The following is a 12,405-nucleotide window of genomic DNA, read 5'->3' as shown; positions in this document are numbered from 1 at the left end:
GTGCTGTTGTACAAGATTAATTAGCTCAAGGGTCTGTGAATCCTGCCCATGGCTGTCCTTGGCGGGCTGTCCCAAGCTCTCTCCCAGCTCCACTGACCACTGAGCAGGAAGGAGACACACCTGTAGGAATCCATCTGCTTTGTCCTTTCACCCCACTCATCTCTCCTTCCATTCCTATAATGCTTGAGCTAAGAACATTTTATTGCCCCCTGGTTTTCATTATTAATGAAAAGGGACCAGAATGATCTTTCCTAAAGTTCAGAGAGTCTATAAAGACAAGAAGCTGAAATGCCATTTTACTCATTTTAGAGATGTGTGAAATCTGTCTTGTGACAAAAAAAAAAAAGTGAGGGGAGTGGAGAGAAGAAGCGAGCAAGTGAGGGACGCAGTAAAGGCTCTGCACTGACCACAGCAACTTCACGGTGTTACAAAGAATATCACAGCTCTGCCTAAAATCTACACTCAACCTTTCTTTTTCCTTGCAATTCTCTAATCTAAAGCGTGAAGAGAGGCTTAGGAGTTTCTCGGTTTTAAGTTCTGTGCTCACACCAACTGTTTGTATATCCTCAATTTCTCCACTTGTAAAACTAACAAAATTCAGATAAAGTGAAACAGCACTGACAGCACAGTTACTTTAGACATTGCAGAAGTAGCAAACCATTTTACTAAGAGATCTTCAAAAGTCAAATAGAAGGGACACAGATGTTTTCTCAAGGTATAAATCCGTGTCTTCGCTAAGTACATTTAATTTCCCCAGCAGTCATTGTAAATTGCATTTCCAGAATAAACACTTACTATTTTTAAGATCTCCATTCACCTAAGAATTAACTTTCCTAACAGCAGGTAATTAGGCCTTGTGCGTCCAACTTAAGGACAGCTTCACCAGTATCCACATTTAAAACTGTAGAAACAGATGCTGAAAGAGGTGATTTTCCAGAAGACAACAGTGAATCCATGGAAAGGTGTTGGGAAAAAAAAAAAAAGTTTGGATTCCAGTTACCATTTTTAATTGTAAGAGGAAACAGTCTGTATTCTGCACACTTCCACATAATGAAGACACAAGAATGGGAAAAGAAGATCCAAATGGCAAGAAAAAAGTCACTGGAGCTGATTTTTAAGCATGTGTAAAATCCCATTAATGGCGCCCATAAATACCATGCAAATGACACAGACAATACCTGGATGATAAGCATGCAGCTTTGCACACCTTGCTCAGAAACTCCCCTAAGTTTGCTTGTAATTATATGGTAAAATTATAAGGTTAAAAAAAAAAAATTAAAAAAATAATAAATCACAACTCCAACAAATTAATCATTCAAATATTAGAAGTCATATTTTTGTCCTCACTGCTGAATTAGTGTATTTCATAACACCAATAGCAGACAGCCCTGTTTTTTTACTGGGGGTTCATTTTAGAGCATGTTTAAACTAGTCAGATTGAGTGATGCTTCCAGCAACTAATCGCATGTCAAATAAAAGATATTTTATGTAATAAATTACTGCTACAAGTAATTCAAATGTCATTTATCAGTTTTATTATCAGTCAGGCAAAGTCTTGTTTCTCTATATTAATCAAATTCAAGCTTTCTTTAAGCTTTTTTTTTAAGCAGTTTTGACACCTCTTGGCAAAAGTACAAACTGGAGAGAAAGAATTACTCCTCCAGAACAAGAGGAGAATTAGTAGAGATGGTATTGACCTAAAATGCTAGAAATTTAATTATTGTCTCTTCTCCAGAAAAGTTTTTATACTTTCTCTTCAACCAAACCCAGAAGGGGTTCAGCATACAAGACTTATGCTACTCTGATAGCTTACAAGTGTACTTTTTTCTTGTTAACTCTCCAAGAATTAAGAAGCATATATGAAATTTACAGGTGTTTCCAATAAAATATTAGAATATTAAGTTCAATTGTACAAAAAGAAGTATTTAAGTGGTATGAATTTAAGAAACAGAAAAAACTGCTGTGGCAACAGCAAGAGATCAAGGAAGCAAATTCAAAAGGGGTACCCAGGATTTACTGCTGTGACTCACAGGAGTGGGCATCTTACCCTGGCATTACTGGCAACATTGTCAGCTTGGCTCTTGTTTCATTCTGGCTGAGGAAATGCTTGAGATAGTTCTGAACCATCCTGAACTCCTGTGCTTGTAACCCACAGTTCTAATCTCATTTTTAAACATGAAGCAGCAACACCTTTTGGGAAGAAGGTGCAGAGAGAAATTAGATTTCTTAAAACGCAAGTCTCTATTTTCCTCACTTTGTGTTTTGTGTAGAGATGTCGGAACTACTCAAAAAAAAACTTATAAAGAACCAAAAGTATCAAACATAAAGTGGTTCACAGTCTTGGAGACCTAAGATGTTGCTTCACAAGAAACTCATTGTCTTCTTTGGGGAAGGCAGATATAGCTTGAAGTCTTTTCCAATATAAGCTCTTCAACATGAGTTGTTCCCATCACCAAGTCAGTGTAGAGACTGAGCAGCCTCTCTCTCTCCCTGGTCATTTAGATATTCTTTCCAATCTTGCAGCATTCCAGCACAGTGTCACAAACACTCTGTGAGATGATAAGCATAACAGATAGAAAAAGCAGTATCTATCTTCCTCTGTACATGGCAACCCCTGACGAGACTGTGAAAGATAAACTGACCCAGCAAACCATCACAGAAAAAACTGTCCTGAAGAAGGTTTGGACCAATTCAGAAGTATTCATTACAGGATTAGCATCCAACTGATGAAATAACTTACATCAAACAACACACCTTGAAAGAACTGAGCCACTGCACAGTCTCATACAACAGGCCTAGAAAAATTCACACATTCCTTTTGCAGTTCTGATACCATGGAAAGCACTTGATAGGAAGACAACAAAGATGGATGGATCCATCATTAACACCCACCAGGACTACAACAGTCAGGAACTAGAATAGGGCACAGATGAGAACTAATCAAAACAAGTATTCTGGTCAAATGAATACCATGTATGTCCAGCTATTTATTATTTTTATGCACCCATTTAAAGGTTAAGCTTAAACAGGTCTACAAAAAATGGCTAGACTGGGAAGGAACAATACCTAATGAACTCACTGTCACCCCTTCCCCAATTTTGGGGGCTGCTGAAAAGGACTTCCTCACTGGGAGAAGCTTTGGGTTCAAATTATTTAAAAAGCACCAACCAGATCACAAAGCTAAAGCACAGGTTTACAATCAGAACCCCTGTGAAGGCTTTTATTTGGTGGTGTTTTTAGTCACCTTTGATTTCTAAACATTACAGAATCATACCTTCTAAATTCTCTTTCAAGCTCTTACTGGGAACATTAAAATTTAAGTTAAGATTCTTACCTAGCAAGAAGAAAATGGGAGCTGCTTCTTTGAGGAAACCCAAAATAGCAAAAGGAAAACAGACAAGGGGTGATAAAGCTGCCAGGGTTAACAGTGATGACAGTGTTTCCCAGGCTGAACTGCATGCTTCTTCCCTGCTCTACTCATACTAGTGGAACACTGAAATAAGGGAAGATAACTCTTCCAGTACTGGGCTGTGGTAAGAGTTATCCCAATGAGCAATGAACAATTGCTCCAATCCCAAGAGGGATATGGCCCTGCTTCTAGCCAGACAGCAGATGGTGCCTTCCTGGCATTTTCTGTGGACTACAGCAGACAGGAATTAGCCCAGGAGGCAGAATTCAGCACTAGAGTCCACCAGCACACACAATGCAACAGCTACAAGTATTCCAGTTCTGAGCCCAATACTAGGACAAAAGTTTATCATCTCAAACTGATGTGCCAAACCAGAGCAGCTAAAAACTCAGAAAGCAAGTCTACTATCGTCTCCAGCAATAGCAAACCTCTGCCATAAACTAATAAACACAGCTCTAAGTAGAGAGTTACATCAGTCAATATCTGCCATAGAGCTGTTTAAGAGCAGCAACAAAATCCTATTCTTTATACTTGGCAGGTAAGTGAAGTGATTTTCAAACTACCAGGCACACATGTGAGCTGAACAGCTTTTTTTGATGGATTTTTAATGATGTGTACTTTGGTTTTTATTGTCTGGAGCTTAGATACTTTTTTGCGAGGTTTGTTTTAAAATGCAAATATATATGTAAATTTTGAGTCTATACAGATTATGTCAGGATTCTAAAATTTCTTTGAGAGTGTATTTTGTACACAAAAATCATACAATCACATCCACATAGTCTACACAAAATTTCTGTTGTCACACCTCCGATTATTTAAGATCAAAGAGAAAAGTTTTCCAAGTTTTAGAAGGGAAGACTCAATGCCATATTGACAAAGTGCTTTTCTGACATCCTTACAGTGTGTCAGAATCTAATCTGCATTGACTATCCACCTTCAGGTCAAGAGGTGTCACAGGCTGGTATGGATGACATTTGTTTGTAGACAGTGATCATTTGTATCTCATTTTCCTTGTGTAACATGATCTTGTCACAGGCATCAACAAACACCAAGTGCATTCGAAGTAACATTTGGTGTCCGATGTGGACAAAAAACACGTCATCAGTTGAACCGAAATCCTGGATGCCACACACGAACCTGTGAAATCTCTGCAGAAATCACAGCAGAAAGCAACTGGGAGCAGTATTTTTCAAAGTGGCACTTACTGTACATCACGGGGTGAGGAGGCTGAGCTGGCACCGGCTGTGTGGCAGGACCTGGGGACTGTGGCTCCTCTGTGCTCGTGCCCGACTGCTGGAAAGCCAGGTCGATTTCTTCATCTGTCAGGCCTGGGGGAGCAGAGGAAATGAAATCAGTTTAGCACCTTTACCCACTTTATGCACACATAATTAAATTCTCAAGCCAGGCAGAACCCTTTCAAGCTGCAAAGAATTCTGGCACTGACTTGAGCAGTAATGCCTCCCCAATTTTGGATTCACTGGAATGTCTCCCTCTCTCTTTCTCTGTTGCAATTTAACCTTAAGCGACAGAATATTAGCCTCAATGCTGCTTCCAAATGTGGCTCATTCAATTTCCTTAATTTATCCTTGAGTTTATTGCTGCTTTTGAAGTAGCTTTCTACTGCAATTCTCCATTCTTCCCCCGAAAAAAAGATATCATCGACTGCAAATGTGACTCATTTTAATCTGTAATGGTGTAAAAAAAAAAAAGAGGGGAAAAAACTAACAATAATGCGTGAAAACAGACAGGGAAACAAAAAACTAATTATTGGGTTAGACGACTAATTAGTCTAGATCGTTTCCGAAGACGGGAATAATTTGCTTTATTTTATGACAAATGCAGAAATAAAAGGAAAAAAAAATCAGGACTGACTGTGATTAGTATGAATGGGACACAGAATGTAAGGAGGAAATAAAACTGTAACAAAACAGATCAAAACAAGGCCAAGCCCAACTTTCAGCTGAGCATTGCTCCGACCCATTGGTGAATGATTAGATTGCCTCAGGGCAGCCTGGTTTTCATTTCATGCAGAGCTGGAGTAACACTGCATTCATGGTACGTTGCTGCAGTGACTCCTGCCATCAGGAAACGCCAGGATGACCATCTGCAATTGGCCACAACATATGGAAAGAATTTGGCCAACAAGGGGGAAAAGAAAGGCAGCTAAAGGATTCTCGATGACCAGCATCCCTGAAGAAGGAAGCACAGCTGAATTATTTTTTCCAACAGGAGAAAACATCCTCTAGAAAAAGAATTTAGTAGTCAGATGGCAACCATGGAGTGGGAGCTGGACAGCTGTGTATCATTTGTTGTGTTACTCTCCTGCACAGAAGCACCTAAAAACCCAGTGTCCCTGCTAGGAGAAACAAGTGAAGGGATTTGGGACCTTTCACCATACACCCAGTGTATGCAAAAACACTCAGAAAGGTGGGAAGTTACAATATGGATTTAAGGAAAGAGATTTACAAGGTAACAGGCAGGCCACTTGATTCTTGCATGATTCTTGTAGGGACTGAGTACGGTGAGGAAAATGGTATGAACAGGACAGCATTGGGGAAAAAATGGGGGAATACTTTCTCTCCACCACCCCCGCTTGAGATCCATAAAGCATTGCTGGTAGAAGAAATTCCTGAACATAATACCTTAAAAAGCCTAGCTTTTTAATATTACAGAGAGATGCAATATAGAAAATGGTCAGGCCACTGGGCATATTAGCTAAGTTGCAAGAAATTTTTTCAGGATCTTTAATTTCACTGCATACTGGAGGGTCTGGACAGAATAATCTGTAGCACAAACAGTATTGCCAGAAATAAATACACAAGTCTGTCTCAGAACTGTTATTTAATATCATAAGCACTAACACAGTGCTTGTGGTATTCAGAAAGCTTTATAACTATTAACAGATCTTCTCTCTATTCCTGTGAGCGTGTGAGAAACTCTGAGTTCCTGTGAGACACTATTCATCTACTCCACTGAGCATTTCAGAGAAGCTGAGTGATTTCTCTAACAAGAAAATTCTGTCATTGTAAGAAACAGAATCAGAAATGGAAAGTTCCTGATCTTTGGTCCTGCAATCTGACAGAATCACCCTGTGACTTTTATTTAATGCACAGCTCAAATAGTAAGGAACCAAAACCACACAAAACAATATGGAACAAGACTTGCAGTGAGAGTAATAAAAGGCAGATAAACACAACTCAGCATATTGCTCTACTCACAAAAGCACTATTTACAGTGTCTAATACACGTTAAAAAGCAAAGTCCAATCAGAAAGAAACTGTTTTAACCAGCTACCAACTACCCAATTTAGAACCCATAAACAGCTGCCAACACTGCAGATCACCAGCAACTACTGGATTTCATAAAGATGGTGACAGCATTAGTTGTGTCATTTTGTTCTGTTTCCATGCAAATCTGATAATACTTAACACTTAGAAACATCAGAAGTAATGGGAGGATCTTCTCTTCCTTCTGCAAAAAGGGCAGAAAACAATGTCTGTTGTTTCATAACCATACCATATTCTCATCCTGTTTGAGAAAAAAGCTAAAATCTTTTGCAAGTAAATTGCACCTCTAAGATTATTCTGATCTTGCCAAGTAGAGACAAGTATCACTGTTTCCATTTAAACCCTGCTGTGCTTTGAAGAAGAAGCTGATGTGAATGGTAGAATGATGGGAGCCTTTCACACTGCAATTCCTGGTTTGAGTAGAACAAATTAGAATTGTTACTACTTCCCTCTACTATTCTGCTGCCTTGTGAAGTGGTGTTGGCCATGGTACTAGTGGCAATAAACAGAAGAATGTCTCAACTACACCCCTGTAGCAATGTGTCCTTTAGGAGTGAAGCCGCTGCCTAGGCCCCAGTCAACCTCTCCAGTAGAAAAGCTGCTTGGAGCAACTTAGGCAAGCAGTCGAGCTCTCACATCCATGCACACCACAAGGCTAGCTCAGCAAAAGAGAGGAAAGAAGGCCCTTTGCGTAAGATCAAGTTCCAGCAAGGTTTATTCCAGGTGCCGAAGGGAAATCCACTGCAAAAAAGGGGCAATCGTGCTTTGCTCAGGCGGAAGTGTGATTTACAGCATCGAGTGACCTTGTGGCACAGGGGTGGGACTAAGGGCAGGTAAGGTCAGTATCCTATAGGGAAGACAGGTCTGGTCACCGGGGTCCCACAACCAGTGGATTAACAAGGAAAGAAGAAACCAGGAGAATCTGGGTATTAGGGAGAAGAGGTAGGGGTAGAATTACAGCGTGTCCTTCCAAGGCCAAAATCTGGGGGTTATTTCAATCGTCTTTAGGGACTCCACACATCCCTTCTTAATTATCAGAGGAGAAGACTGGGATTGCCTGGAAAACCTCTTCATTCATCTGGACGAGATGCTTTTAAGACCTTGTGATCTTGGCCTCAAGATCAAGGGAGTCCTGGAGCTGACTCCTTCAGCTTATATACGGAGTAAATCTGCATGGTGGACACTCAGTAATGACAAGTCATCTCTGCACTCAGAAATATACCTGTCTTCCTGCTGGTCATTTCCCACACACAGTAACAAAAATGGACAAGATATTCTAAGACTCTCCTTAGGCAATTATAGCCAACTCATCACATTTCGCTTTGGAATTATTTCTTTTTTCAAATTCACCACCTATGTATGCACACAATATGAATTTTCCATGCCCAAATTATTCAACTTCGATATATTCATTACATACAAAAATGTGAATTTCTAAACCATATCTAAGTGTCATCTGTTCCAGTATCTCATCTTGCTTTATTTTATCACAGTCCTATCACTGCACTACATGAAAAAGTATCCATGTTCATTCATTGTTCTAATCTTGCAGGAAATTGGCAACCCAAAAATAATACCTCTGTCCTTGGATGCAAAAGTAGTGTCACAAAACCTGAGGCTTTGTATCTAGTATAGCTCTCAAACAGGTATCTCAAGAAAATCACCTCAGCTGAACAGTGGAATTGCTCTAAATCCACTTTCCAACCCTTTGGTAAACAAACATTTTCGTTGTTCTGCGGCTGCAGTAAGATCAAGTCCATGCAGAACGCAAAAGGTTAAAAGGAACAATAAAGGAAACTGCCAATTGTAAGTGAATTATATTTGGCTTTGAAAGCTGAGCCACGGCTATATTATAAAAGGCATCTCTTTGCGTTGTTTACCATCACCCTGACTAATGCAGACCTTTTTTTTGTTTTAAATAATCTCATGCAAATTAGACACACACTTCCTTCCAGTTGATTGCTATCTGCAAGGAATAATCTAACCGCAGAGGGTACTGAGCAAGGACTGAGCTGAGAAGGATGCAGGGAAACTGTCTTCAGAGCCCCACAGAATGCAAACCTGTTCCCTTCCCCCAACCATCCATCTCATTCCTCTACATCACTACAGCCTTGCAAAGAATTACTCATAATTTTCAAAAAGCTTTAAAAATTCCTTTTCAGGCTTCATTCAGGGTGTTGATTTGAATAATCCGGCACCCATGGTTGTTTTGCACTCAAAGGCTCTTGCTGACCCTCTTTTTTGATTTTCACTGCTGCCACTCAATTTACAGGCATCACTCAACCTCTGTAAATTGTAGTCAAACACAGAAACAGAGCAAGTCAGAGAATGAAATAGGTTGTCACAAGCATCTCTTGGTGCCTGCACCTCGGGTGTTGTACAAAGAACTCTTTTGTACAAGAACTTTTAAGACCTGACTGTCTGTTTATGTCTTTTTATAATATCCCTTACTATTGAAGGACCTCATGTACATCAAAATACTGTTCCTCTTATGACCACTCTGAAGTAGAGGAGTACTTACAGAACTGTTACCCGTATTTCACAGATGAGAAAGAGGTTAGACATAAAGACATGAGAAGTGCTCCAAGGTCACAACTGAACCTCTGGCAGACAGAAAATAAAACTCAGGAGATGTGTGTTTTACCTATTTTCTGTCAAAACAAAGTAGCAATAATTGCAATGTAAAACCCTTCCATGAATTTAGTAACTAGACGAGCCACTGCTTTTTCTTCCTCTAACACAGGTTCTGGCGTATTAGTGACAGCCCTTTTCCCATCCTATGCACTGAAAATATATTTTTCTTCATTATATTCCTCCTTACATTGCTCAGTTCAGTAATTCACACAAAATTTTCACAACCTGAAGGTTATATCAGGTTTGGGGAGACATGTCTGCTTTAGGTGCAATTAAGAATTCTGCCATAGTAAGAAAAGGTGGTGGAAAAAATTCAGTTCCCTTGTGGGTTTCCAAAGCCACATTACTGCTCTAGGAGACCACCCTGAAGCAACCCCCCAGCCTGCCCCAGGGACAAAAGGCAGGAGAGGGTGTGGGGCAGAGCGTGGCAGCTGTTCAGTTTTTCCCATACACTTTCTATTAAGGAGAAAACAAAGAAGGACAAGACAACTTGTTTAGGTAAAACAAACTACATGACCACCTGAAGTTAGTGCCTGGTATCACATGACTAAAAGGAAGATCTGCTGGTCAGTACCCTGCAATGACATTTCACTTCTGTTCCTGGAAGCCACTGAGTCAACCCTGCTCAGAAAGAACACGGCCATATTTTAAAAGAATCATCATAAAATCCTTCTGGGATCTGATCCAGACTAATGATTCCACCTGTTCAGTCAGTTACATGCAGTGCTGGGTGACTCTTATCAAACCTGCCTGCTACGTCCTACTCTGTGCTTAGCTGGACGTATTTCAAAAAGGTCAAAAAGGCAAAGTCTCCGGATCCATTTTCTTTCACATACGGTCATTTGTGAGGTTGAGCCCAACCCAATATTTGAATAAAACCCAAGGTTTCAGAAACATCAGTCTGATTTTTTTCCCCTGGATTTACACTGAGACGCTGCATTTCAATGTAAACATCCTGCAACTGAACTTCCAGCTCAAACTTTAGTAAAGGAACCCCCACACACATCAAAGGGATATGGACTGGTCTCAACTGTCAGGCTGAAAAATGCAGAAATAAAAGTAATTTGAAAAGTTGCTGAAAGGGCTTTGAATCCTTACAGCTCTATTCACCTACGAGACTGTTAATTATGCAAGCGCAATCTTTCAGAAACATGATACACTTTAACCCATCAGGGCGACTAAGCAGCAATCAGAACTGATAAGGGTGCTCTAACCTCAGCTGCGCAGCACTAAAATAAGGAAGAAAAATCAGACTAACAGAACATGCTAGGAATGACACAGTGAGTCAGCCAGGAATGAAAAGGTTAAAATAAAAAGTATTTTGGCATAACATGTATAAATAATAAATAAATTCAGCAGCAGTTTCTCTTCCTAGGTAAGCTTTTCGGAGTCTGTAATAAAATGAAGTATAATGGAGGAGAGGAGGGCAATGTCAGAGGGTGAGGGTTTGGGAGAGAGGTTGTTAAGTATCTCCCTCTCCTCAGCTGTGTTTACTCCATTTACAGGATCCCAGGTGATTGATAGACAGACAAAAGAAAAGCAAGCAGATAGTAACCCTTCTCTGGGAGCACCAGCAAAGGGGATAACTCCTGATATCATCTAGAGCCCCAAACTCTCCTTAGCCACTTGTAATTAAAAAGACAGAGCAAGATATGCAAACCAGAGAAAAAGTAAAAGAGGATTTTTTAAATTATTTATTATTAACATTTTGTTGGAACAGTAGAGTGCAATAAGGACTCTCAGAGCCGTTAAAAGTCGTCGGGTGACCTGCAGACCCCTATTTCCCAGAGCCTTGTATAAAATTGAATTTTTTAAACATAAATTACACGTAATGACGACACTGTAAAAACTAACAGTAATGGAAAGCTGTGCTGTATTTCATTAGCCTGTATTATTCCGTGCCACCTGATCCAGCCGGGCCTTGTTTATGAGTTAGTGTGTTAGCAGATGCCGATGGAAGCATTTGCTTCGACCTTGCTCTTCTCATTGGGGCATGAAATTACGACGGCAGCACCTTGATATTACAGCCATAAATACAGTAAACTGCAAATTTAAGCCAACGGCTCCTATTGTCTCTGAACATAAAGCTGATCGGTATTTATTTAAAAGGAGAACGAAAAAAAATATTATATATCACCTTGTTTATGGGTCCAGTATCCCCCCTTCCCCTAATCTGCCTTATTCACTTGGTTAAATACTAAACAAACAAACTAAATCCTCTCTATTTTCTACTGATTAAATATTCTTATGAAATGAGTATTGTCTTCAGAAAACTGGATCAAAGTATTTTCACTCTGAATAAGGAAGGGCAAGTGATCTGCTTAGCATGTCTTGAGTGGAAGAAAGAGAACAAGTACTACTACTTTTCTTCTCAGTTTTATATATCTGAGTTCAAAATGGAAACTGAAAAAGGTGCTTCTGGTCACTCATTCACATTTGTGCGTACCATGTGTATACATATGAATAAGAAACATGTTTTCTTCCAGTTTTCTATTTAAAAATATCTCCCATGTTAATACTATTTCAAAACAAGGAGGATAAAGACAGTAAAGAAACTGCAGTGAGGTTAATGGGAGGGGAAGGAAATCATGGGATGCCTTCTCTGAGGCACCAAACAGCAGGGAGAATGCCTCACTCTCCTATGGGCATTTCGGGTAAATACCCAATAAAATTTATCAGAGAGGAAAAAATCAAACACAATGGCAAAAGGACGTTGTAATATCACAAAGTGTACCACAGAATAAATCACAGCATTATAAGTCAGTTCAAAATGCATTTCACTGGTAGTTTCAAGGCAGGGAAAATACAGTTTCGCTTGCAGCAAGAGAGGTCAGGTCTTCCTCTTCTAATGTAAAGTAAGCACCTTGCCTATATGAAGTATGTTATCTCTGTTCCATGAAAGAAAAAAAGAAAGAAAGAGAGAAAGAGAGAAAGAGAAGAAATAAAGAGAAGAAAGAGAGAAAGAAAGAGAGAAAGAAAAAGAGAAAGAGAGAGAGAGAGAAAGAAAGAGAAGAAAGAGAAGAAAGAGAAGAAAGAGAGAGAGAAAGAAAGAGAGAAAGAGAAAAGAAGAAAGAG

The 12,405-nt window shown here is 39.7% G+C and overlaps 1 protein-coding gene across 1 annotated transcript in view; it reads right to left on the bottom strand.

The window, feature by feature from the left end:
- The window catches only part of PEX14 (peroxisomal biogenesis factor 14), a 65,901-nt gene that overhangs the window by 9,982 nt on the left and 43,514 nt on the right, over positions 1 to 12,405 (bottom strand). Inside the window, exon 3 of the mRNA XM_040084885.2 lies at positions 4,615 to 4,737. Coding sequence (XP_039940819.1) covers positions 4,615 to 4,737 — 123 coding nt within the window. The remainder of the gene's footprint in view (positions 1 to 4,614; positions 4,738 to 12,405) is intronic.

Source organism: Hirundo rustica, chromosome 22 (genome assembly GCF_015227805.2).
Source record: "Hirundo rustica isolate bHirRus1 chromosome 22, bHirRus1.pri.v3, whole genome shotgun sequence".
Taxonomy (NCBI): Eukaryota; Metazoa; Chordata; class Aves; order Passeriformes; family Hirundinidae; genus Hirundo; species Hirundo rustica.
Note: the sequence above shows the minus strand (reverse complement) of the source record. Positions and strands in the feature narration are given on the sequence as shown.